This window comes from Strix uralensis, chromosome 17 (genome assembly GCF_047716275.1).
Source record: "Strix uralensis isolate ZFMK-TIS-50842 chromosome 17, bStrUra1, whole genome shotgun sequence".
NCBI classification, from domain to species: domain Eukaryota; kingdom Metazoa; phylum Chordata; class Aves; order Strigiformes; family Strigidae; genus Strix; species Strix uralensis.
In genome coordinates, this window is record NC_133988.1 from 14,984,071 (window position 1) to 15,011,906 (window position 27,836).

General features: G+C 46.2%; 2 protein-coding genes across 2 annotated transcripts; one reads left to right on the forward strand and one right to left on the reverse strand.

Annotated features, from left to right (window-relative positions):
- Positions 1-241: 241 nt before the first annotated feature.
- Positions 242-13,241, forward strand: LOC141951291 (calcium release-activated calcium channel protein 1). The gene is made up of 2 exons (XM_074887342.1): positions 242-502; positions 12,627-13,241. The coding sequence occupies exons 1-2, from the start codon at positions 389-391 to the stop codon at positions 13,191-13,193; spliced, it is 681 nt and encodes a 226-aa protein (XP_074743443.1). The 5' UTR covers positions 242-388; the 3' UTR covers positions 13,194-13,241.
- Positions 13,242-15,476: 2,235 nt separating this feature from the next.
- Positions 15,477-26,059, reverse strand: MORN3 (MORN repeat containing 3). The gene is made up of 5 exons (XM_074887343.1): positions 25,915-26,059; positions 25,074-25,231; positions 22,835-22,994; positions 19,984-20,168; positions 15,477-17,190 (listed from the first exon to the last, which is right to left on the reverse strand). Exons 1-5 carry the CDS (start codon positions 26,057-26,059, stop codon positions 17,122-17,124), a joined length of 717 nt encoding a protein of 238 aa, XP_074743444.1. The 3' UTR covers positions 15,477-17,121.
- Between the last annotated feature and the right edge of the window lie 1,777 nt (positions 26,060-27,836).

Below are 27,836 nucleotides of genomic sequence, written 5' to 3' on the forward strand. Positions count from 1 at the left end.
GACGGAGCCCCCCCGCCGGCAGGGGCAGGCCCGGCTGCCGGCAACGCGGAGGCCGCGCTCCCCCCTCACCACAGCGGCGGCGGGAAGCGGCCCGTGGCGCGCGACGCCCGCTCACCCGCCCTCAGGCTCCCTCGGGGGCTGCCGGGAAGCGGCGGCGGAGGCGCGGGGCCGGGCCGCGCCGCCCAATGAGGCGGCGGCGGGGCGGTGCCGGGCGGGAGGAGGCGCGCAGGCTCCCAGCGCCGCGGCGGCCGCCCCAGCACCGGCAGCAGGAGCCGCCGCCGGGCGCCATGGGGTGTTAGCGCGGCTGGTGCCCTCGCTCTGCCCGCCCGAAGGAGCCGCCTCCCGCTCCCTTCCTCCGCCCGCCGCTACCCCCCCACCCCCGGAGCCCATGAGCCTGAACGAGCACTCGATGCAGGCGCTGTCCTGGCGGAAGCTCTACCTGAGCCGCGCCAAGCTGAAAGCCTCCAGCCGCACCTCCGCGCTGCTCTCCGGCTTCGCCATGGTGAGCGGCCGGCCTCGCCCGGCGGGCGGGGTGGGGGGGGCCCTGGCAGGCGGCCCGCGGCCTCGCCGGCAGCGGGGAGCGCTGCTGCCGCTTCTCCTTTTTCTGGCCGGGAAACTCGCTGCCTCCCCTCAGGCTGCTGGGGTCGGGGGGAGGGGGGGGGGAACACGGGGTCGAGTGCAGCCCTCTGAGGCGGCGTGTGGCACCTTGGGGCTGCGGGAAGCGGGGCGGGCCCCGGCCTGGGCCTCTTCCCCAGAGCGCCCGGCCCGCCCCGGCCTCCAGCCCTCCGGGCAGCCGGGGGCAGCGCGGCCGGGCCCGAGGAGGAAGAGGAGGAGGCGCAGGGGCCGCCCCGGGTGCAGCGGGGCCGGGTGGGGGGCCCCGGTGGGCTCGCATCGGTTTTCTGTGGAGAAGCTGTCATGCCGCGAGTTAAAAGCTGCCTGACGGCTCTTACCTCCTTAAACAGCTCCGATACCTCGTGTAGGATTTTTTCGCTCGTTACTTATTTTTCCTGCGGAGGATGCTCGGCGCGCCAAAAATCACACTTGGCGGGACATTCCTCCCGCTGGCTCTCATAGGAAGCACCGTACGGTGCTGTAAATGTGGAGGTTAGCGTTTATTTTTTTCCGCGATTCACTTTGCTTCGTGCTCTGGTGTCAAGAGCAGAGCACAGAAAGTCCCGCAGCTCTGCCAAGGTTTGGTGCTTTGTACTCCCGCTCTTCTTCCCAGACCACAACCGCACACATTGCAAGGGCAGGTGTGGCACTGGAGCTATTTTCAGATAAATTAGGAAAAATAACTGATTAAAATTGTCGGTGTCCCTCTGACTCATTACATCCATCGTTAGTCATTTGCAGTTGCGATGTTTGGGTTGGGTTTTTTTTCAAGGGAATCTTGGGTGTTGCTTTGTTTGAAGTTTTGTGCCTGTTTTTCAAATGTCTTTTTTGTTAGTGTGGTTTTTGCTCTCACATTTGATATAGAACGTAGTCTAGTAATCCTAATTGTCTCAAACAAAAGCTCCATATGGATTGAAATATGGTAACTTAGAGGCTTCATATGTCCAGTTCTCTAATGTACTGAGCTGCTAAGTCTGCAGTCAGCCCCTGTATTCATCTGTGTTAAAAATGCTTTATAGTTGTAAATACCAAATTGTACAGCTCTGACTTGCTTTGTTTTGATTTTTGCTCTGCTTCTAACAAGGTATTTTCAGACATAAGATAGATTTCCCTTAAGAGCCATTGCTCTAATTAGAGGATGCTGTTTGAAAACATAGCAGCCGGTCTGCAGAAGCCTTCTGACGGTCAAATAAATGTCACTGTCCTCCTTCAATGGCTAAAAACAGACGACAGCTCCTCAGGGGTGGTGGTGGACTGATATTTGTTTGACTGACAGGCGACTGTGTTAGCGCAGCGGCGTATTTGAGTTGGTTCTCCCTGGGTAACATGCATCACGATGGTAGCTCATCGCTGCTGCTAATGAGTTTTCCTTATTGTACCCTCATTCTCCAGTGTCGGAGCAGTTTGTCAGGGTGGTTTCTTGTCAGGCTTTTACACTGAGAGAGAGAACGTGGAAAAAAAACCCTGTAGTTCGTTGGTTTTTACAAATTTTCATCTAGGGGAGGTTGCATCTCTGTTAATAAAAATACTATTGTTTAAAAGTCATGCTTAATCTCTTAAATCCCTGTGGCTTTTCTCTAAGTGTATGTATGTGACTCTCAAAATCCCATGGGTATATGAGGTGAGGTGGCTTCTGCTTCTTTCTTGATTCTCTAGAAGAGTCCTAGGAATTCAGTGTCAGGCAGTTGAAAACCGCTGCTTTTGAATTCATCTTGTTTAGAGTATTTCAGGAAAAAGCCACTTTGTTCCGATTAACAAAATCTCTAGTTGCCGGGAATGTTACATGTGAACATTCATTGTATTTTTATTTGCTGGAAGTACTATCAAAAAAATTACTTTTTTTTCCCTTTCCTTTAACAAGGTCATGCTGGAAATCAACTTGTAGCCTCATTGGTGTTGCTATGACAGATAGTCCTCTAGCTGAGACTTCCTAATTTATCTTCAGAAGAGCTGACTTAACTTTTAAGTATTTTTAGATTTCTTTTGAATAACTTTGCTTATCTTTTAAAGTTGTCCTTCTGCCTTGAAAAGCAGAGCCTTCTTTCTGCTGTCACGCCTATGCATTGTTTACTAAATTCAGCAGATTCTTTGGCACCTGATATTTGAACAAAATGCTGCTGAAGTACAATCTAGTCTTGGATCTGAAGTTTACAACGGCAGTTAAGTCATTGTTCCTCTGTTTTCCCTATGGACACAAGGAAGAAAGAGCCTAAATGACACATCCAGGACCACCCAGCAAATTGATGGGAATTGTCAGGAGTGGAATGTGCTTGTTTCCATGCCAGCCCCATTGATCCTTGCTCTGTAATTAAACGGTGCTTGTATCCTCTAGTATGAGCTAAGTTTATCCCCGCTAAACTGTTCCTTTATTTTGGACTAATTTTGTGTAGGTCTGCAGCCATTTTGCAAAGTTTATTCCCTCAATATTGGTTACGCATACGCTGGTTAAATGATGCATGCCAAAGTCAAGAGATTGCCTGGGTTAGTGATGTGTAGAGTATGAAATGCTCAGCCAGGTTTCAAAGTCGCAAGTGTTAGGCTTCCATGGAGAAGACTGATTAAAAACCTCTTTTACAATTAGTTTTATTTTACTAATCATGGTTTAGCTTCCGAAACAGTTCCAGAGCCTGATGATCACAAGCAGATATTAGAGCTAGGCTTCCACAAGTAAACCCAGGCAGTTACTTCGTGCAGGTTTCCATGGCTGCTGTCATTCAGTGTCTAAGAGGAAATCTAGGAAGCTTATAATCTTTGCAATTTATGGGGCCAGCAAGTAATATCAATCCTCCCAGTTGTTAGAGGTAAAGAAAGAAATTGTAGATTGTAGGGTATGTGTAGTCCATGAAAGAACGGAGGATTCCTTCCATGCGCACGCGGAGGCATTGACTGTTTCTCACTTCTGTGTTATATCCCAGATATTGATGTATGACTTTTTTTTTTTTTCTCCCCCTCCATGCCTAGCTTTATCTGGTTTTATTTCTTAATCCAGTTTATCTGAATGCTGGAAATATTTTGCAGATTGTGTCCAGTATGTAAGCACTAGCTCAACCACATGTACAGTAGCAGTATCAAGAGCTCCAGTGTAGACAGGCTGCTGGCAGGTTGTTTTTGTTTGGATAATTAAGCTGACTTGTTAGCATCATTTTGTCACCAGGGATGCATCATACATTAGTATGCCTACGTCATGATACCAGAGTCACAAATCGTAGGGGTGGTGTTAGATCCCAGCAGTCATCAAACCAGAAAACTCAAACAACGCCTCCCTCCACCAATTAACAGCTTTGTGAAATTAAGCCTAAACTAGGGGTCTAAATTATACACTATGGTTGGCTTCGTTATATTTAAGATCTGGTGGATGTTGTTTTCCAGACAGCACAGTTTTCTTTTAAATACCTCTAGTGATTCAAGCTGGCTAGTCTGTTGTCTAGATGGTAGTATATACGCTTCAAATATTGAATATCATCAAAGGATTGCCAACTCTTGCCTTTGTAATATAGCCAATATGGTCTTCTGAAGACAGCTTCAGTCATGCTTTGTAGAAAACGTGACTGCACTGATAAATACGAAACTAATTTCCATAATACCAGTTGATGTTAAAGTAATTCTAAGTAGGACTCTGGCCCCGCTGCTGTCAGTGCTGTACTGATACTCAAGACAGCATAGTCCTTGTCTACTAAAGGTTACTCTGTGGTTCTAAATACTAAAATGATCTCTGTAGAAGTTGTTTCAGCTCTATTTAACTGGATTGCTGGTGGAATAACATAAAACAGCGACGTTTCGTAACTGCAGGAAAGCGTTACAGGCCTAGTTTCACAGTTTTGCTGCCACTTACCTTTCATATCGCTATTGCACTCACTGGTTAGCACTGTGCCCTCAAGAATCTTCCCCCATATAAAATGTTTCTTCTATTCCGGTCATGAAAGCAACGTTTTGTTGCTCCTTTGAGCATCCCCATCTCGGGGTTATAGATGAGCAAGGCAGGCAGCGTGGAGCACTTCGGGCTCTTACTCTTCTCTGTCTTACAGCAGCTGCGAGTGGCTGCCTTTGGCTGCTGTAGTTTGGAGGATGTAAAGGTGATTCTGAGCCACCCTTTCTTCCTGCTGTGCTGCTAATCTGACCTTGTTCTTACTGAATAGATTTACCGTAAGTAACACTGTGTAGAGATATTGCCTTCTCCAGATGCAGTTACTCAGATTATATGGCTATTGCCTTTTCACGTTACTAACAAAATAATATTAAATCCTGTATTTGTATTCTGGTGTTAGCTTTAGCAGATATTAATGTGATTTGCCATTCTGCAACATATAATCCACAGAGACAAGATTCTAGACTAATGGATAAATGGTGCTTACATTCTTTTCTGTATAAAACCAGTAATAAGATTGTTATTTTGACTTGTCTTTTTTAATTTCCGGTGACTGATTCTGGCTCATAAAGAGTCTTTCTATGAGTTGTTTGTAACTCTTAATGAATGGTGCAGACACTCTGTGAGAGCCTGGCTCTGCGCCTCTGTCTCTGGGAGTGAATAGTACTGTCAGGAAAACAGTGACCGGCCGACCAGCTCGGAGCTGAGGAGACAGCCAGAGGAGTGCTAATTTCCAGTTATGCCATGACACGTCTCTCGTTCTCAACTTTCCCCTGTGGTCCCACACATAGACGAGCAGTGGCGTAGAAGATGGAGTTATTGAAATAACCATGTGATGTGAACCTCGAGACTTGGAGAAACCACTTTTATGTGCATGGGTTTTTTTTTTCCTGCTAAGAGTAGTGTGTGCTACGAAGAGTCACTTGCACTTGTAACTGTATGGATGATTAGATGTAGTCAAGTCTAGTCCTAGCTGCAACAAGTGAAGGTAAGGAAATATTTCTGCAGATGGATGTTGATTGAAATATTTCAGTGATCACCATGTGCAGTTTTACCTTGGTGTGTGTTGGTCCAGCAAGGTGAAGGTGTTGTAGCTCTGATCCATTTCTCCAGGTGAGATACGCATCCTCCTCTCACTGCGTGCATGGACCCTTATAAAATGCAACCATGATGTTTGATCAACACAGCTTTCTTTTAAGCCGTTCCTGACATGCTAGATTATACAAATTGTCCTCTTAATCGGTTTCCTATTTCAGAATGGGAGCTGTGGCCAGGGATGAGCAGGTGAGAACAATCTTGCAAGGGTAGACAGATAATTCTCGACTTGTGTTCCTTAAGAGATGGTTGGTGTCTTTAGTAAGACTGATATTTAAAGCTGACATTGTCCTTTCCAAAGGGGTTTTGCTTGTTTTACAGTCTGTGAGGCACCTAACTGCAGGAGCAGTAGACATAGTAAGAATGTGAATCGTACTGAGCGCCAGGGTTTCTCAAAGTATTCCATTAAATGGGTCATTATGAGATTGTCTATATTTACACCTAGTAACTTTTCTAAGATTGATTTCTCGCTCTGTGATTCTTGTCTGAATCTGTCAGATACGAAGGACAGGAGAGCACTTGTGACTGGAGCTTTAGGCTGGTCAGGTAGCATCTTTGGTATGGGAGAGAAATGTACAGCCGTCCCACCATGGGGCAGTCAGTAGCTGTTGCCTGCAGCCCCCTGGTTACAGAGTATTTAGCTAAAACCGAGCGTCTTGGAGAAGTGGCCACACGTGTTCTTCAGAACTATGATCAGCAGCGAGGAGTTGGAATTAGCTGTGGCTCTGTCCGGTTTGAAGCTGTCTATCCGTGGCATGCTGAAGTCAGTCGTGACTCTCAGCTTTGTGTTAACGCTGGTATTTGATACCATGAGAGATAGTATGGCAGTTACAGCGCAGATTCCCAGCTCAGAATCATCATTGCAGGGAAGGGGAGGAGAGGTAAGTCATCTATAAATAGCTTGTAGATAATACAGATTTACTTGAGATAAGGCATTTTATTTCCTTTTCTCTACAGCAGTGGCTAGTGATTCTGAGAAAGATGTAAGCCTGTGATTAAGGCAGAAAACTCTCAGATACTCTGTTCACTGCTGTTGCTATTACACATGAGAACAGAGCACTTAACCTTTTTGTGTGTGTGTTAAGTCTTGAGTGTCAGTATGACCTGCTACATGGGTGGCTCTTGCTACAGTTCTTCCTTTTGTTTTCCTTCTGATCATTGTAATGTTTTATTTTCCCTGGATACTTAATATTTCAGAAACCCCTATCTTAAAACAGGAATTGAATTTGAAGCTTGTATTATGCTGGAGTTAAAACCAACCTAAGTAAAGTCAACATACTGTCTAGTACCTTACAAAACTGGGGAACAATGCTAAAATTTGAAGCAAGTCATTAATTTCTGTCCTGCTGTGGTAAAAATGGACAAGTGAAAAACCAGGACAGTTGCTTATCCTGCATTTCAGTAGCAATATGAGCTTCATTTGCAGCGATGTATGTGACTGGGTCTTTATATTAATTGTTATTGCTGGTGAAAATTGTTTTATTAGTGTATCACAGCTCACTTCTTGCAAAGTGCTGGGGTCAGTCAGAGGCACTGAGTAAGTGCTCTTGTATGGATAGAAACCTTCTCTGAGCATTCAGGATTTTGATTTTCATTTAAAAGAAGGAGCTTCTTTTAAGCCACTCCGGTCTTCTAATAAGATATGGAAGCATTATACACAAGGGAAATGAACTTATTTCAGGATATGAAATGTTTAAATAAAATCGAAATGCGAATTCTAGAGGGCAAGTTGTTAAATTTTTTGCAATATGGTATTATTCAAACACTGAAATCTCGGGCTGTCAGAAGCCTTAACATGATTGTGTGCCCAATTCAGTTGTCTTTGAAAGCATCTGAATGCCCACCTTCTTCAGGCTTATGAGAACTCCAGTCCTGCATCCTCACATCAGGAGAATCCTTTCATTTTGTCAAGATGCTGTATTTCAGATCTACAGCTTTTTCAAGAGCTGTAGTAAATATGTCAGTCATATCTGCAGGATGATCTGAAGTTAAAGTTAGCTCTTCTTTGAGCCAGGGATTAGGCCAGATGACCTCTTGAGGTGTCTTCCAACCTATGTTATTCTGTGGTCATGCAGCAAGGCAGGATGCTTGAAGGATGGCAGCTGCACCGTAGAAATCATGCGGCAAGTGTTCAAAGAAGGTTTGAAAGTGGTGAAGGAGAAGGTGCTGAAACATGTTGTACTGGATACTGTGCAAACGTCCATGGCAGTTCCTGCCCTGAGGGGCCTGTCCTCTGAACCAGCGTAGAAACCTAACAGAGGACCCAAGAAAACATCCTCCTGCGTGGAACACCAGCGTGTACCTATGAGTTCAGGCTTTGCATGGATTTGGATCATACCAGATGAGCTCACCCGGGCCCTGTTTGTGCAAGTGTTACCTTACAAGAGCAGTTGAGATCTGTGGATTTTGGAATTGCAGCATGAGCAAAGGAGAGGACGACTTCTGATGTTTTGCATCACTGTTTTAAAACAGGCACGGGGCCTCATAATGAAAAATGGAGCTTTTTGTTTTAGGTGCCTGGCTCAAGCTTGGCCCAGGAAGTAAAGAACAGAGACTTGCAATTGAAAAGAGCTGGCAGTTTTTCCGCTAGTTTATAGTGAAAAGGTTCCCAAATTAGCTTCTTTGACAGTCTGAGGAGACAGAAAACATGAACTGATTTTTCACTTCTGGGTCAAGCTGGAGTTACTCTGCCAGGCATGAACACAAGGAGGGTTTGCTGTTCCCCCCCTGGAGACTTTCCATCAACTTTAGTAGACTTTGAAATCCTTCAGGCATTCTGCATCCAACAGCCTACCCAAAAGTCTCCATTTGAAGTGAGTTCTGAAGTGTCTAATTCATCCTGAATGAATGGGAAAGAGAAGTGTTTTCTTGCTTCCCCCCACTCCTGCTTTTAGGGTGTTTCTAACACCTCTGTCAGTTAGAACTGTGCATTTTCTCTTTGCTTGAGGGTGTCTCTGTCCAGCTAGTTAGCTTCAGCATAATTTTTTCCTGTCCTGTCTGTGAACCCATGAAAAACTCTCTTGTTTTATTTCTTATGCACATACCCTCTAGCTTCTATCACATTTTCTCACTGCACCCAATGTGTATGTCTTGTAAGTATACCCTGAATATTCAAAGTGGGGGTCTCTTATACTCATCCTTTGGAGGGCTCAGCCTATAAAGCTGTGATCCCTTCAGCATCAATAGAAGTATTTCTGCAGCTGCTGTAGTCTCCCAAGTGGGTAAATTGCGATGCTTTCCCTCAAAGCAGGCAGATTGTGCCCCTTTTAGCATTTCTGTTAATCACTTTGATGGAGGATCTTTCCTGGCCCAGCAGTTGATGCAGCTCGTACTCTCCCCTTTGGTTCCAGGCACGGAGAGGAGGTTGCACTGCTTGCTGGCAGGATAGCCAGGTATGACTTAAACTTCAAGTGTCATTCCTAATGCCAGGCTCCCTTGGTGTTTAGCATCAGGGCTGTGCTGGCATGGAAACTACTCTGGGAGGGACTGAGTTGGGAGAAAATGCTGAAACTGGCCCAGGCACACATCCCCTGTGGGATGCCCTGGTCTTTTCTGGGAGTCTCCTTTGGGAGCTTGCCCTCCCCTTGGCGCTTTGCGGTACGTGGCCTCCCTGCAGCTTTCAGCCGTGTGAGGGTGTACGCAAGGCTTCAAGTTTGGGATGGCTGACTGCTCTGCTTCTGTTTTATTCACACTTCGTTAGCAGCCCAAACTGGGAATAATTGGCAGTGCGTACGGCGGTGGCTACCCGGCTGCCAGTTTATTTTGCACGTGTTAGAAGAGTAGTACCTAAGCTACCTTCCAAGTGATGTTGATGCTACCCATAATTATTCTTATAGAGTGAGTACACTTACAATTACAGTAATTCCATGGTGTGGGTTGACCTGAAGGCAGTTACACCCTTCCTGCTCCTGGGGTAAACTGTGACAAGTCTTAAGTAACAACTACAGTCTTGCTGGATTTCAGAAAACTCCTTTTCTGAGAGATGATTTGGGTTCTACCTACACAACAAGCTTCCTGTGCAAAGCAGGTCAGTGTTAGTATATTTGTCAGCCATGTAAGCTGAAGCCTTGCTTGTGTAGGTTAAACTCAGGTTTAAGCTATCCCATCAGTGTATAATGGTTGTAGGTACTCCTGGGGTCACTCTTTTAGGGAAACACCCAGCAATATTAAAATGAAGTCTCTTTAACCCAGGAAAATGTTGATTCCTGTTCTGGACGTCTTCTTTTAATAGTTAGTTGTCCCTATGATTCTGTCAGTGCTTATCTAGGCACAGAGCTATCTGAGTATCTGAATGCTGCTTAAATTAAGCGGTTTCCTGCGAGATTATGTTTTGATCATTTGTATAATTATAGCATTTCTTTTTAGCTCAGGCTAGGCTAAGAAGAGGAAGAAAAGATTTATTCTTGATGCTCTGTTGAAATGGGAAGAGAACAGTAGCTCCAGGTCAGCTGGTACGTGGGAATTAAGAGAGTGTGACTGAAGTTCAGAATCAGATACTTGATACCATTATTACGTGGAGACATTGATTAATGGAAATAGAAAATGTCTTAAATATTTGGCAAATTAAATACATCAGTTCTTAAAGAAAATAAAGTCTTCATCTTATGAAGCTCTTTAGAGTCATGGTTATGTTAATGTAATAAGTACCAGGAAAAAGGATTAGAATGTCTTGCCATACTGGATGGTTTTGAGTCTAGACATATACCAGAAAATTTATGAGAAAAAAACTTGAAGTACAAAAAATGAGTCCTCAGTGGTGAAAGATTGCAGTTGTTCTGTGAAAAACACAGGAAGCCCAGCATCCCGTGAGTGCACTGGGACTTAACAAACAATCCTGCAGAAGAGAGACTTGACGACCAAATGTTTATCTTCTCAAATGTGAAGTTTCCCACGGTTGAGAAATGGTATTTTTAAATCTTTGAGCAAGAATTGTATTAATATAATTTCTTCTTGAGTTTCTTGTAACGCTTGGAAGCTGTTTGCTAGTTGGCTGGGTGGTTCAGCTTATGACGACGAAAGCTTTCAATAAAGGAATTAAAATATTGGCAGATGGCCTTGAATGCCTGTTGAAACATGTCTGAGCAAAACCCTCGGTTGGCTTAATATTTGTTAGTGGTTAAGAGTTCTGGTGCCCTGGAACATGCTGGTTCTGGGCGCGTAAGATGATGGGATCCCAGACTAGGTGTAGCTTGGCTCAGCTCTTGCGAAATAGTGAGGATTGAACATTCTTGCTGGTTTTGCAGCTGTCTTTAGGTCCTAGTTCCTATGTCTCCCTGCATCCATACTTTATGAAATTTTCTTCGTATCAGCTTGATGAGAATTGAGGTGTTTGAAATGCATGCTATAGGCCGAGTACTGTCCAAACCATTAATAATGGCATGTGGTAGTGGGCTAAACCTGTGTTGATGGGACTCAAAAGAGCTGATTTGTTTCAGGCACTGTGTTGTACGAACTGATTTCAGGGTCTTTTTGAGGGCAAACTGGTACATTACAGAAGAGCTAGGCTCCTAGCTTAGTGCTGCCAAGAGTCTGAGGTCCCAGTACAAGTGCTTCCTCCTCCGTTACAAGGGCCTGTGCCAGCTCTGGTGTTTGTCAGAGGCATTGCAGAAACAGCTCATCTCCTAAACTAGCAGATTACCACTTCTTAACCAGGTTAGCTTTAGCTGGCCTAGCAAGTTGGGTCGTTTCAACAAAGGATCGAGACTGTGCAGCCAGGGTGTGGAAAGAGTTTGTGTGGATCAGTCTAAACTGTGCTGAATGGCAGCCTCTGCGTCTTCCTTATGTGTTGTACATGTGTTTATATTTAAGATTGCTTTTTTTTTTTTTTCTGAATTTTAAATACAGTCTATTTAATGAGATCCTTTGAGAAAGAGCACTAAACATAGAGACATTGTTGCATTATCCCCTCTCTGGAACTGTGTTTTGTCTGAAAGGCAAATTTATCAGGAAAGATTATTTTTCAAGAGAGCTGCTGGGATTAATGTCACTCATCAATTGCATATGCATAAAACCACCTGACAGTTTTAAAAACTCTTAAATGGCATTCTAGTTAATTTTCTTTATCAAAAATATTTGAGCTGGGTTTATGAGCTTCCTAGTGCTGTTATTTAATGCTGATTTCTGTTTCTGCTCCTTAAGCCCAGGCATGCTTGGAGATCTAAGTTTAGAAAAGCACATGGCTACATGCGATAGTGAAGGGCTGGACCTTGGAGCGTCTTCACGGAATAGCACTGCTAACCCAGAGATGAGGCTGGGCACAACTTCCAGAGTTAAGAGTAGCTAGTGATGGCTGGGAGCTCTCTATTATCTTAACTGGGAGACGACTGACTGTCCTTCCTCCAGCCTCTGACAGGCCTGTTTGGCTGCCGTGGGCATCGTGGAGACTTTCATGTCTTGGATCTGTGTTCTAGAGTCTGCTGAAATACTGATTTTGAGTGAAAGAATATAGGTGAGAGCCCCATGGAAAGGTGATTTTTCTAATGAAAGGCACCTGTTCTTCAGGACTTAAAAACAAATACTCAAGAAGGGACCACAAAGATTGTGATGGCCAGTCCCCTGCCCTTGCAGGCTTTCGTGTTAGAGATACCTACTTCAAAAGACTTCATACGGTATTCATTCTACATGCATGAGAGACACAAAACGTTTCCTAATACCCAGCAAAATTTATAATCTATAGTAAAATATCAAAAAGTGCTTCTACAGTATCACACAGGAAAGAAGAAATGTTTCACTTTAAGGAATCCAAGTACATTGATTACAAAGCCCAGCTGTTCTGTTGGGATGAGCTGTGGTAGTTGTGCTGTTAAGGGCTTTTATGTGAACTGATGGTTTGCTCTACAACAGAACAGTAAGTATGAGAATGGGGGCCTCTGCTCAGACCTAAATTTGAACCTAGTGAAAAAGGTACAGATTGACATGAAGAGAAATTTAAATGCAGACTATTGTTTTGTCTAGATCCAATGATCTTCCAGAAACGTGATTTAAACTTAAAATAATCTATAGTCAAATAATATGTAACATAGGTAATTGCATCTCTCTTTTCTTTCGTTTTCAGGTGGCTATGGTGGAAGTTCAGCTGGATGCAGAACATGACTACCCTCAAGGTCTCTTGATAGCCTTCAGTGCCTGTACTACTGTCCTTGTTGCAGTTCACCTGTTTGCACTCATGATAAGTACCTGCATTCTGCCAAACATAGAGGCTGTTAGCAATGTGCATAATCTCAACTCCGTAAAGGAATCTCCTCATGAGCGTATGCATCGGCACATTGAGCTCGCGTGGGCATTTTCTACTGTTATTGGGACTTTGCTCTTTCTTGCAGAGGTGGTGCTACTGTGTTGGGTGAAGTTTCTTCCTTTAAAGAAGAAAACTGATAACCCGCTCCAGAGCAACAGTTCTACCATCACGTCAGGACAGGCAGCAGCCATTGCATCAACGTCTATTATGGTTCCCTTTGGATTGATTTTCATTGTGTTTGCAGTCCACTTCTACAGGTCACTGGTGAGCCATAAAACAGACAGGCAGTTCCAAGAACTGAATGAACTTGCTGAATTTGCACGGCTCCAGGATCAGCTGGATCACAGAGGTGATACTCTCTCCTCAGCTGTTACCCATTTTGCGTAAACCTGTACTTAAAGAAAATAAACCCACTATTCTGCTTCTGCCTTGTTATGTTGACTCCCCTGTGGATGAACTGGTCAAACTGTTGATTACTGTTTAAAGAGAGATTATAAATGTTGTTCTAACCCTTTAGAGAGGAAAAAAAAATGTGGTTCCTTTCATAAAATTTTGGCTATCTGACATCTGAAGGAGTGGATGGTGGGGTATGCTTGCACTGCGCCTGCACCCCTCTTGTGAGCACTCTCTGGGCTGCTTCTTGTTAATGCTGAATGGTGGCTGTATAAATACACAGCAAATAACACTGTAAATTTGGGTATATGTTAGGGATGGATAGAGAAGGTTTTTTTTCCTCTCTTTATTTGATGTTGGCATTTACTAGAAGATCCTGCTTGTCTGATCCATATTGCATGGCATGATACAAATTACTTGGGATATGCAGCAATTAGCGCTTGGTTTCAGTGCTAGTGCTGTTCTCTCTAGAAAGCCTGACAGATGGTAGAAGTGAAAGCTTTCCCACCACCTTCCCCAGTATGTTTTGCTGCCAAATAATTATTACTTCACCGATTTCTCCAGCGCCTTTTTCCCGTGGCAGTTACACATTTTATAACTCGTTAAACACCCATGACTAGTCTTACTGCGATGTGGTATGGCCACATGAGTAGGAATGAGATTCTACTCTACTCTTCTGTGGAAGAAAATAAAAGCAATAACTGTTTTAAAGTTCTCACAAGCTGGCAGATATTATCTGGAGAGATAGATTTGCCTGTTTCCCATTTAGGAATCTTTTTTTAAAAAGAAGGAACTAGATGGAAATTACCACTGGATAATTTTTTTGCTTGAAAATCAGAACCACTGCTGTGTTTTTTTCGAAGCCAAAGTAGTAATTATTTTGTACTTTTATATTAAAAATATATTTTTAATAAATCCTCAGATACAAGCAGCAAAAGGTGCTTTTTCTGCGTTGGATTCCCAAGTAATTAGCTATGCCTTGGTCTTCCTTGTTTAGAAAAAGTCTTCTCCTTGCTGAAGTGTTGTATTTAATAACTTGTTATACATTTTTTGCTTCCAAAGGATCTGGAAGGCTACTTTTCTCTATGTAGATTTATTTATGAAAGTAGGTTATTTGTAATTAATATTGCTGCTTACTTTCAGACACACACGTCTGTGCCAGCGAGGCTACTGTGTCGGGTTTTTATTTCCTCTTTAAGCAAAAACTTCCATTTGGTCTCTTAGAGAAGAGGTTTGTCCAAGAAAGATTGTAGCAGTTGTCCTGGGCTGCTTCAGTAATTCTGGCTATGTCTGGAAGTGGAAGTTTTTGGAATGCAGTTCTTCTGTGGAGCAGCTTTGGGCTTCAGTGGGTAAAAGCTGGGCGTTTTTTAACACAAACGGGTTTCAAGTCTAATGGAAAACTTGACCTCCCTACCGTAGCTAACACTGTAGAATAGAAACCTGGGATTTTTAAATTAAACAGGAGTGAACATGACAGTGGAGCTGTACCTGGCTGAGCCTGGGCTGAACATGGCCTCTCACACCCAACCTCCATTTCAGGTTATCCCGATGTATTTACAAGCTGTAGGATGCACCCACGGAGTTAGGGTGGCAGAGTGTGTTTGCTACTGAAGCAGCAGCCTCCGGAAGCGAATGGGACTGATTTCTCGTGTCAGCACCACTGCAGTGGAAAGTGTTGACAAGGTCACCTGTGGTGCATTTGTATTCTGAAAAATATGATAAAAAAACTGCTGGGCTTTTTTTTTTTTTTTTTAAGCAGCATTCTTAGTTGACAAATAGAAAACAGCTTTCCACTTGTTGCTTTTCACAAGTCCTTCTGGCATATAGAGGTCAAACTGGATTTTCTCTAGCTCTGCCATTACATGATGCTCCAAATATATTGTGTTACTGATGTAAATCTGCTGATGGTGAGAATTGTGAGTACAGTCCCACAGGTGTTCGGTCATGGAGCACTGGAAGGACTGTGTTAGCAAAGCATTAATGAAGCAGCATTTCAAAACACAAAATCTTGGTAGTAGGCACAAAATGTATTTTCCCACCCTTTACTGGAATACTATTCCTGTCTTGGGGAAAAAAGACTCTCAAAAACCCTTGGTAAAGGAAGAAAACTTGACTCGATATTCACACTGGAGTAAATGGTTGAAAGGGTGCTGTTAGGCTTAAAAATGACTCTTCTGTCCATAAATTGTGCATTTAAAAGTTAAAACGTTCTTTTGAATGGAAGTCCAGAAAATATACTTTCCAAGTTTATTTTATAAAATGACTTGCTGTCCTGGATAAGTAGCTGAATTTCTCTTTATTTTGTGGATCTTTTACAAAGTGACAGAGAAGTGTGGGGTTTTTTGTTTTGTTTAAGAAATACAGAATTAGAAGCAAGTGGGACAACCTTATTTTTAACTTTCTCAAGCTGGTAGGCTCTGAGCTAATGGCACTGTTATTACAGCTGCTTTTCTGACTATTTTCTGTGCTTTAAGCCATGTTATCGAGTATGTTCTCTAATTTTCCACTTGTGGAAATGGTCATGAAAGTTACACCTTGGGCACAGCCTCATAACTGTGTGCCAGAGGCAGTAACCAGACCCAAACACATGGATCTAAACAATGAGTGCACTTAGAATTTTTTTTTATCCCTTATTTATACAAATGATATTTACGCATTTACCTCAAGCATTTTAAACATTGGTTATTGTATATCACTTATTTAGATATAAAATACTTTAATGAAATAAAATCTACTCTATTGTTGCTGATTATTTGTTACCTAGAGGTCTAAAACAGAGGCTTATTTTCTCTGTATCACTTACCTCTTCAGCTATATTGTGCTAATCCTGTGTATTTCTGAGGATCTCTTAAAGGTGTTCAGTTACTCATTTCAGTCATAATATGAAGGTAAAATTTCCTGTTCACACAGTTATAAGGATATAACGTAGTTGACGTGCTGTCCCTCCTGTTAGCACTGCTTAAATCTTGGGACTAAGCATGTCGTGGTGTTGTTCTCTCAGAGTTCTTAAATAGAAAAGTGGGTTATCTTTCAGCTGAGAAAATGAAGAGTCAGGGGACCAAGTGAACACGAACAAGAGGTGATGCTTGGAAGTGTGGTATTAATCAGGTGATACCCGGGAGCGCAGTATTAATCAGGTGAACTGCTGACCCGCTGTCCCAGAGTTTGTTTTCTGCCAGGTGGCTGCGGTGCCGCCTCCTTTCGGTGCCGCGGGTGACGCTGAGCGGCCGCGCAGGTGGGAACGTCGCAGCTCGGCGTGGCTGTTGTGGGGTCCTGGCGTCAGGTGGGAATGGAGCAGCCGTGCCCTTGGGGGCAAGGGCTGGTCAGGGAGCAGAGCTGGGGGGGGATCTGGTCCTCTGCGCTCCCGGGGGATACGGAGGAGAATCAGCGTCACGTTATGGAAAACGTAGAGAGAGAGAGTAGAGTTGTATTAATAAAAATAGTGAAACATGATCTGTTATAACGTCAAAAGCATCTTGGGTCACAGGTAGGTATCGGGGTAGGTTTGGGGAGTGGGGTGGGAGAGGACAATGATTTGTACTTTTCCAGGGCTTTGCTTTTACAGCGTGTAATAGAAACCCTGCAGCTTCTCTGAGGCAGTGTGAGACCAGCAGGCGTGCGACTTCTTTACAAGAAGAATAAGTCAGGGGAGCGAGGCAGCGAGTCACTCTGCCTGTCTTCCAGCATTTTGCTGCTTGTAGGTTTTCTTTTTTTTTTTTTTTCCCCAAAAAAATACTGGGGGGTGAGAGGAGGCCTCTGAGCAAAGCCACCCGCAGAGTGAAACATACGTGAGCAGCCTCGAGAGAAAGGCGAGGCAGACCACAACACGATACGCCACAGTGTGGATTTGAGACTCAAATAAGTAACCCAGGATCATGTTCTTATCTCGCATCTTTCTTTTTTTTTCTTCAGCATCCGGTTATTAATTTTGGCTGTCATCAAACATCGCCTGGGCCTCTGCTAAAACACCATCTGGATCAGCTAGTTCAATCTAAATAGAAAGAATACAGATCAGTTATGCAGCGTAACTGAAGAAGATCTTGATTATTTGAGAATTAACAGAGAATCTCCCATATATCAGGACTAAAATTTATATTGCAGCCTTTCAGTTATTGTTTTAGAAACATTGCTATGCTTTCCTCATTCTATTAGCGTGTTGAACATCATCTCCTTGAAATAGCTCTGCATGGATTGAACTGATTCGCTTTTAACAAAACTCATTCTTAGACAAAACTGGCTTTTGATTTGTAGCCTGTTGGGTCTCTTGTGCAGCTGTAAAAGGTGAGTAACTGCAGTCACCCCAGAGTCCTGAAACCTGCACGCAGCTGGATGCAGATTCTTGAGAGGGAAGTGCCAAAGCCCTGCCAGGAGCTTGTCCTGTCACTCCGACCTGCTTCGTGCCCTGACACTTTTGTGAGGGTTCATGGTGGGGGGTTTCTCCCAGGCACAAGACATCCAATCTCATTAATTTTGTCACACTTCATGAAGCTTTGGCTTCAATAATTGCAACAGCAAATATCCCAAGTCCACCATGTTGTGTCTTTCCTGCTCTCTGCAGTTCTGTTCAAATTCTGCCTTGATGTAACCCCATCATCTACCTACTGGATTCCTTCAAAGCTTGTGACACTCTCTCTCTAGCTTTCAGCTGTTTTCCATCCTGTGCATCCCCACCATTTGTTCCTTTTACCTGCTGATGAAGACATACAGTGATGCCTCTCCCATGCAGAAGCTCAGCTCCTCACTGTTGGCCTCTTGCCAGGCAAGAGCTGACTAGTCCGTCTCTGGTTTTGGCAGTTTCTAACACTCACCCGTCATCTACTTTTCTCTAACAGCTGCTTGCGACAGTAATTTGACAAAAGGTTTATGAAAATCTGAAGTCAATTTTTCTCCTTTTATCTGTTACTTCCTTCATATTCCGAGATCAATAAATCTCTTCTGAGGGGGAGTGCAGTAATGGCAGTGAAAGTTGATGCTTTCTTTTTGCTCATAGAGCAGAAGAAAATTAACTCTTCAGGGAGTTAAATAAACAGCCAGGATCGAATGTCCTGCCTTAGTGAAATGGCAGTTCATCCCAGGCCGGTGGGCTGGGCTGTTGAGGAGGCTGTTCTTGGGTGACCTTTGACAAACCTAGTAAGGTAAATATTTTTAGCTGTGGAAGTACTGTGCCTTTCAATCTTTTTTTGCAAAATCGAGATTGATAAAAAAACACCAGGGAAAAACATTCTGCACTGCCATGGGTGTGCCTAGTGCTTACAGGATTAACTGGCTTGTCAGAAATTGTGCTCAGAGGGCCCTTGCTGCAGAAACCAGACTTGAAAAAAGAAGGGAAGCAGCTGTGAGGTTGGGTAGGCTGCATGTGTCCTGTACCTGCAACAACCTTGTCCCTGGAGCAGAGGAGGAAGGTCGGAAGCTTTACCTGCCCCGGGGCCGTGCTATTCCCTGTGTTACTGGGATAAAGCAGCGTGCTGCCGTTCTGCTCGGCGCTAAGCAAAGAGGAGCCTCCCCACTGCACCCTGCAGGAACCGTCCCTTGGCAATGAGATGCCTTTGTGTTTCACACATGCAGCACATGGACTGCGGGGGTTCAAGCTGAGACTCTTCTGGCCAGCTGTGTCACTGGGAGCCCTGTCTGTCCCCAACTGATCCACTTCCTGGAGCACAGGTCTGATGGGGAACAGCTGAGGGAACTGGGGGGGTTTAGTCTGGAGAAGAGGAGGCTGAGGGGAGACCTCATGGCCCTCTACAACTCCCTGAAAGGAGGGTGCAGAGAGGGGGGATGAGTCTCTTGACCCAAGGAACAAGCGACAGGCCAAGAGGGAATGGCCTCAAGCTGCGCCAGGGCAGGGTCAGACTGGCTCTTAGGAAGGATTTCTTTGCAGAAGGGGTTGTTGGGCGTTGGAATGGGCTGCCCAGGGCAGGGGGGGAGTCCCCATCCCTGGAGGGGTTGAAGAGTCGGGTTGACCCAGTGCTGAGGGATCTGGTGGAGTTGAGAACAGTCCGGGTGACCGTTGGTCTAGGTGATCTTCAAGGTCTTTTCCAACTGAGATGGTTCTGTGATTCTGTGATCCCCCTTCCCTGTCCTCCGAGGGCACGGAGCGGGGCACAGGCTCTCCCGCCCTCCGGCTCCTGCGCCAAAGTGACATGCAAGGAGCCGGCAGCAGCCAGGCTGATGGCCAGGCGTGTCCGTGTGTCCTGTTGTGCATCTCACCGAGTCACTGGGAGGGGGACAGGGACTGGCTCCTTCTCCACAGCCCGTGACAACCTTACGGAAAAGGGGAGCAGAGCAGGTCAGCTCTCAGACACGCATCTGCTAGGTGCATCCCTCCATCCCGCCGGGCACGGACGAGCCCCTGACTCGGGGTGCCCGGGAAAGGAAAGAGCTGATTTCAGCACTGCGGCTGCTGGGGTTTCGGTAAGGTCTAGTCAGCTTTAGCACTTCGGCTTGGTGAAATCATTTGGGTTTGACGCAAATCCCACTATTGTCTCTGCCTCTATTGTCCCCGTTTCCTTTGTGCTGCTTCAGGTCTCTGAGCAGTTTTAGTGCACAAGAAGTGCATTTTTTCAGGTGTAGGGGATTTGGAGGCTCCAGCAGTGGCTGGACAGGCTGACTGTCCCTACGGGGCCGTTTAGGACACTGCTGGCCAAAAGACTCTGAGCACACACCCCATGAGCTGGGAACCCCATGGGGGTAATCGCTTGGAGAGTGAAATGCTCCCTGGAGAGCTGCCGTGGAGAGCTGATGAATACAAATATCACTAGCAAAACCAAAATTTCCAAGCAATTACCTTTGGGATTGGATACTGAGCAGGGGCAGGAGCTTCGTCTCTGCCAAAGTCAATCAGAATTCCACATTTTGGTAAATCTGCTGCCCAGATACCTTCAAACAACTGCCCCTTATCCAAGTAGAAGAATTTCCCTGGGCCATGCTTCTTTCCATCTTCCCAACCTCCTTCGTACCGATTTTCATTTGCTGCAATTAAATACATGAACAGACCATGAAATTTTCACCGTTTCATTAAGGGGCTACAAATGAAACCAATCAACACAGCAAAGCAACAGAGGAGGAAATCATCTGTTTGGCTCCTCTTAGTCATTTCAAGGGGGCTGCAGCTCAGTGTGTCGTTTTGCTTTCATGGCACTCCGTTTGCTGTGCCACAGAGGAAGAAAAGGCCGCAGAAGGAGCCCACGCTTGCCCACTTGGAACAAGAACTGTGTTCACCTGCTTTGTTGTTCTCCTGGTGATGCTCATTTTTTGTTGATAATGCAGAGCAAGTGAGCTCAGAGTAAGGGACTAGTTGCTAAGTCGCTCCTGACAACATGAAAAATTATAGGACACAAATTTCAGCTTTGTCACTGCAACAAATCATGCAGGATATCTGGCTTGAAGAGGTTTGCTTGTCTGGGCAAGGAACAGCAGCACTGTCTGATTGTTGTCCAGTCAAAATAATCTTGATTTCAAATAATACTTGTAGTTATTTTTTTCCTCAGTGAATTACAGGGCAAGAATTGTTGTGAGTAAACAGTTCAGGCAATCAGTTACAGACTGTTTTTCCAGCTGTACTGCATCTCTTGGAGTTTTTCTGCAAGTCGAGAGGTTTTTTTGGGTTCTGTGCTGCTCTCCAGGAATCCAGCCATCCATCACCAAGAAGGAAAGCGGAGCTGCAAGGGGAAGCGCAGCCTCGTCCAGGGATGCTGGTTGAGAAGGAGCATCATACCCACGGTAATGTTGGGGCTGGGATACATCCAGCACACCCTGCTCTCCCTAGGAGACTCCTTTGCTGTCCCCTTTCCCTATATATAGTGTTTCTAAGCCAAAAACCACGGGGATTTCTGACCAAGTTACTTAGTGGAAATATCTTTGGGTCTCAGCTGAACTCTGCCATTCTTTGGGGCAAGAGGTTGCCGAAATGCCAGGGCACCCCGCACGGTGCTGCGGAGGGAGCTGGGGACTGCCAGAACGCCCCAAGGGAAGAGGGAAAACCCAGAAATGCTTTTGGGGAGCGTGGCTGCCAGGTTCTTCAGGTAGGGGCTGGTTTAGAGGTTTGGAGTCATGGCAGTGGTTACCCTCAGCTTGCATCTGGCGGTGTGCTGTTCTGAACCACCGCCCTGCCCTGCCCTGGTGGGAGCAGCTCGGCCTCTCCAGCACCGACAATGCGAAACCACCAAAATCACAGACGCAGCTGTGATGGAGGGGCCATCCAAGGCCCTGGCTGGACTGCGATGCCCAGCTGCTCCCATCTGCTCCCCTCCCAGAGCCTCTGAGGGGCTGCGTTCATTGCTCACAACCGAGATCTCTGTGGACTTGCAACGCTCCGGTTTCAAAGCCATTCGGCAACGGGCTGTAGCAGAGGCGGCGAATCAGTGGGGTGCTCCCAGCCAAGCTCGCCCTCGCCGGGCACGCTGCCACTACAAGCAATTTAATCTTGAGCTGCAGCTCATCGTGACCTCCACTGAAGAACTCCTTTTCTTTCACCATCGCAAAGCTGCCGGCACGTGGGCATGCTTCCAGCGGCTGAGCTGAATACATTAAGCTTGTGGGTATGAAATAATTGCTCTGGTTAATTTTAACCAAAAGGAATCCAGCTCGCAATCGGTTGCAGGCTATGCTGGAGGCAACTGGGCTCTGAAATGGTGCATCAGCCACAGCTCAGCCCACAGGGACTGTTAGTTTATAACTAACAGTGACTTTGATGGGAAGGAAGCAGATCCGTGGAAGGAGTTACCCCTGGAAGCGGGTGCTGATTTCATCCAGATGAGCCATCACTCCAAAGTGACTTTACAGTCAGCAGAGAGAGCGCAGCTGTGCATGTGATGTGCAGCTCGTTCCTCCCAGCTGTTTTGCTTAGCTAATTACTAGCCTACTAGCCTTGGGATCACTTTCAAGCAAAAAAATAGAATAGATGCATAATAATATGGAGATAACATTTCATTCGATGTTCCTGGAATGCAGTGCCTTGTACTGCAAAGGATTGGGATTCTTGGCTTTGGGGAAAAATGTGTTAAACTCCAAGCAAAATAAGTGGAAAAAGACCCCAAATTTCCATTTTTATTATGAGATTGCCCCCAACATTCCCAGTCCATGATGTGCTTAGTGTTATTTCTGGGAAGGGATCGTGTACTAATGAAACCTCCATGTTCACTCAATGTGAGTCAGTGTCGGAAGTAAGAGAGGGGATGAAGTGAACTCAGAAACAAAACTTTCTCCTTTTTTTTTTTTTTTTTTCCCCCCATGCTGGAAACTGGACTCCTCTTTGGTATGCAGCAGTTAGAAAATGCCTCTGGCAAAGTGCCTGGTTTGAAAAGAGAGATTTGCTCTTCTCTGACCCAACAGTATATTATCTCTAACCCTAACCATCCCGGTCATTTAAATGTAAATCACAGCAAAAATAAGCTTTCGTGCGTGTGGGCTTGAGGAGCGCAACGCCGGCCCTTGCACAACCGGCGCTGCCTCCAGCCCCAAACCAGGAGGGGAGGGACACCACAGGGGAGCAGCCGCAACCCTGACTCAAGGCTGCAGCGAGAGATGCCGTGTAGCATCCAGAAATCTGGACGGCAGAGGCATCCAGAGAGCAGCACCGCGCCGAACACCTTGAAGGGGGCAGGCAGACGCCTTGGGTGAGGGTGGCCGGTACTTACGCAGCCGCAGCATCCCCTGCCCGCCGGGCTGGTCCTCCAGCCACTGCCCCTCGTAGATGGAGCCGTCCTGGTAGTACATCCGTCCCCAGCCGCTCCGCAGCCCACAGCTCCACTCTCCCTCGTAGCGCTCCCCGCCGGGGTAGAACATCGCCCCGTAGCCCTGGAGGGCAGCACAGAGATGGCTGGTTAGGAGCCTCTGTGTTGAAACCAGTCGGTGTTCAATTTGAGGACATTACTTTCCTGATAGGCTTCTCCTTTGCTTATTATTCTTATACATGGCTGCTGGCAGCCCAGCTCCGTGTTGAAGGAAACAAGAGGTGGTGGTACGGGATTTTTATTGGCAAATCATTTTATTGCCATGACAAAACCTCAGGTTTATATCTCAGTGTGTTATTATCGGCATGATTGCTGCTAACATTTAGCTAAAAGCAGGTTTTACTAGTATACAAACCTGGCTGGGGATAGGCAGCATTAAAAACACCTGTCTCTCAACCTGGGGATTTTGTGCCTTTCAACTCCACCGATGCCTTGTAGAGCCCGGTGTGTCCCAGGCTGGGTGACTCCTTCCCTCGCCCCTGGGCAGATCAGAGGTCTCTCAGTGATGCTAACCACAGAAAGAGTTTTGCCTTCTCCTCCATCCATATCCCCAAAGAGGTCATGTCCTAAACAGCCTCTTGCCTGCCTGCCTTCCTCCTTCACAAGAAACTAAAGGCAGCACTGAAGGCTCCCTGCGGTGAGACGGGCAGGCGCAGGCAGCGATGCCACGCGTGCCTCCCCGCAGCCGGGCACCGGGCCAGGTGGCAGGCGTCACCCCGGCGGGCAGGCGAGCTCTGACATTGGGCCATCTCCGCTCTTTGCTTTCCTTCCTCAGGCTCACTGCTGCTGGCAGCTTTGGTTGGTGAACTTCTGAATTAAGATCACTGGGTGTGTGCAAGCTGGGGACCCTCAGAGGTGTTTGTTTTATGAGTATATTTCCCATTAAGAGAAATCCAGAGGTACTCCCTATACTGGGGGGTGATACAATTAAGAAATATTTACATATTATTAATGAGTTTTCCTATAGGAATAAAGCTTTAATTTATCTCTGAACAAAAAATAAAATCAGTTCTGGAAAGAACTGATTTTACTGAGCATTAATTTTACTAAACTGCATTGATGTAAAGGGGAAGCTTCTGTAGAAGAAAAAAACAATCCTAGTGATATTTGGATGTCTTAAAGCTCAATCATCCAAACTATATCCTCAAAGAACAGGAGGGGAAGTTCCCTCCAAGAGACTGGAGCCATCGAGCCACATGCCAATTAGAAGCCTAAGAGGCTATTAATTTAATTTAAGAGCATACGCAAAGGCAAACACAAGGTTTCCATTGGCAGATCAGAAAACGTTCCTACAAGGATTTTGCACATGAGATTGCAGTCATTTTTACCAGATGACTTCCTCATTATGTTCCCTTTAGAAAAGCCAGTGATTTATGTGACAGGTTTAACTTCCAGAAGAACTCGTTATTTGTCTAATATGCTGTAAAACTCCCAGAAGGAGGTACATTTTCCTGCAGTGCTTATAACACAGGTTCCTCTGACTGCTTCAAGGATGAGAGGAATGAAAGGGATGGGTGGGGAGGATTAAGACATGGGATATGAAACCTCTTGTCCTGCTTGGCAGAGCTGCAGGTGAGTCGGAGCAGCAGTCGCTGCTCTGTGGCAGTGGGGGGAGGCCGGGGCTGTAGCCCCGTCACCGGTGGATGGGTGGGGTGAGTCCCTCTCCAGTGGGGAGATGGTGGGTGACAGTGTGTTCTCAGCCATGCTTGGCTTTTTATGAATGACGAATTTTTACTCTTGAAGCTTTCTGGGCTTTCTGCAGGTTCAGACTAAGATTTAAAGACAACCCCAAGCCTGGAGGAAGGTCTGTTTCTGTAGCTTCTGCCCAGAGTCACGCTGCTGCTTCCCTGTTGCTGGCCATGGGACATGGTGCAGCTCCTGCAGCATCTGCTGTGGGGACATGAGTAATGCCAGGAGCAGCGAGGTTGGGGAGGGCAGGGGGAGAGGGCTTAAATACCAGAGCTTTTGCTCTTGCTTTCAGTTTCTTATTCCACTTATTCGTTTCCCCAGACCCTCTCAATTCTGCCTCAGTATTGGAAAAATTAGTATTTTAAGTGATCTTTCTGCACGTGTGCACCCAAATCTTCCCCATGTTTTGGAGTACACTGCCTTGCCACCGGCAGGTGCAGGAAATCACACTTACGCATTTTTGGTCGTTTTTCCACCAGCCTGTGTACACCTTCTTGTATTCCTTGGTTGCAGAGTCAGGAATGCTGTATGAGCCATAACCATCGCGCTTCCCAAACTTCCAGTCACCACTATAAATAGCTCCAGTGTGTTTCCATACCTGGGTACCTTTACCTGTTTAACAAACAAGAGGAACAACGGGGAGAGCAGGGCAGTTGTTAGGAGAAGGGTTTACGGGGCTGCCTTCCAGCTCCATCCCAGGCAAGGCAGCGCTCCCTGCACCAAGGCCTGGGATTTGGTTTAGCCTCCCGAGTCGGGTGCATCGTTAATCTCGATCATGGGCTTCCTGTGTGGCCTTTGCTGAGTACGCTTAAACCTTTCCAAACCTTGGTTTACTGCATGTAAACAAGCCTGTCCTGCTTTGGCTGCTCAGGGCTCGATCAGGGTCTCCTTCCCCTGCTCTGTCTCCTGCAGCACCCACCGCAATTCAAGAATAAATGAATATTCCTGAAGCCAAGTCAGGAGCTGACAGAGCTCCAGGGACTGTGCAGCCAGGGCACATCCTGGTACGGGGAGCTGACTGCAGTTTGCTGGGTTTGTAGGGGATATTTAAACATCTATAACCTAGATATTTCAGGTAATTGCTCCTGAGTCCATGCAAAAGCTCTTCAAATTACCTATTAGAAATATGTTTGAGCACATCTTTACATGACATCTATCAAAGACATTATATATATATAGTCATACATGACTGAATGGTTTTCCAGGAGCTTATACAACCACTGACTGCTCCCTGTCCCTAGGAGCTTTTGTAAAGACATTTAAATCAGTATTTTTTCTCAAAACGGTCATCTTACCATGTTTCAAGTTGTCCAGCCATTCTCCGGTATAATGATCCCCATTTACAGCATAGACTGTGTGTCTTAATCCACATTTCTGTGCTTTCCTGTCCCATTCATGCCAGAGGGGCTCTGTAGCCCTGCGGTATTTTACAATGGGCATATTGTTCCTGGCTGGAGAGGAAAATAAACGATTGTCAGCAATAAATTAGAGAGAAATTACTAAGGCAGGTACTGGCAGAACAGTCTATTTGTGATCTATGTTTTAATAGGCACCCGAGTCAGTAATTGATGTCTGGCTTCAGAGGGGTAAAATAAGAGTATGACAAACAGAAGATATCTAAAAATATTGAAGTACAAACCAGCACTATCTGAAAACAGCCTGGCCTGTTAGGAAACGTTAAATAAGTCTCAGCAGGTCGGGTGTGGTGGGCATTAGTCTCTGCGGCCGCCAGAGGTCTTGGGGAGCACAGGGAAAGGTGGCCCCTTCTCTGTACAGCCAAAACCCTGCCGGGCTCCTTCCCACGGCCCTCCGTCGCTGGCTCTGTGCGAGGCTGGAGCAGTCATTTAAACAAATTAGAAAATTGTTTGCTAGGAAATATCTCAGGATATTGAAAAGCATTTACGAGATGGAGCAGGTCAGAGAGTTGGCTGGTGTCCGTGGGGCGCACCAGGAGCTGGGACACTTCATACGCCCAGAAATAACATAGCTCAAGGTGTCTTGTTAAAAGGGGTCAAAACCACAACGTTTCTATCTACCAGGAGGTTGCAGACTTGCCCAGGGCAGGACAAGCTCTCGGCAGTCAAACAAGCTGCCAAGGAGGTGGCTTCCGAAGCGACATGGGTTTTAAAGCATGAACAGCAGGCAGGGGAAGATGGGCACACTGGGGCGGTGGTTCGGTGTCAGAGGTCTGGAGGGAAATGATCAGCGTGGGGGAAGAGGAGGGAGAAGATGATGTTTAGGCCCATTAATACAGAGAGGACAATGGCAGAGTGTGGCATGGTGGCCATTTCTGGCACTGCCGGTGGAACGGCTCGCTCGCTGTTCAGTACAGTGGGAATGCCGGCACGGACACCGGGGTGAGAGTGGTCTCCTATAAACCAGAAAGAAACACCAAAAGGTGGCTGTGGAAACAAAAAGCAAGTTTCTGTAAATGCCATCAACATCCAGAGCTTGGCTGGAGCCCGGTGGCGTGGGATGCTCTCTGATTTTGTCTCCTGGGCTCCCCCTTCTGTCCTGATCTGCTGGGCTGAGCCATATCGAGTGATTTTGCTGCATATCTCCGTTCTTGGCAGAGCAGAGCTCCAGCTTCTGCTGTGCTGTGGGTGGTGGGGAGCCCAGCGTGGGGGAAAGCATGGAGGTTGGGAAAGAAAGGTGCTTCGGGTCCTTGCTACGGAATGAAAGCTAGAAATTATAACTAAAAAAATATAGTTAGCATTCATCCTCAGTTCTCCACGTAGTTGTGGGCAGTGATCATTCAACAGCTATTTGGGGGGATATCATTGCTAAAAAAAAGTACATCTGTGTCCATGATGAGCATTCCTCCCCAAAACGCAGCTGTGTTGTGGAGTGCGCATCCCACGTGGCTCCTTACCGTGGGGCTGCGGGGAGCACAGGCAGGGCTGAGGGAGTTGCAGGCAGGGCCAGGGAGGTGCAGGCAGGGCCAGAGGGGTACAGGCAGGGCTGGGAGGGGACCTGCCTGGGCATTGTGAGCTCGGAGCCGGAGAGGGGTGAGGGTTCCTGCCACGTTGCCGTGGGAGGAGCGGGGCTGGAGAGGGGCTTCTCGGGTGGTCGCTCCCCCTTCAGCTGTCAAACGCAGGTACCTCCTTCACCAACCTCAAGGAGAGGGGGGGAAGGTGAAGACCACCACATTGCCACCTCTTGAAGCAGATGTTTTGGGGACGGAGTTGTCTGTGAGGGCAGAGGAGTATTTGGCAGC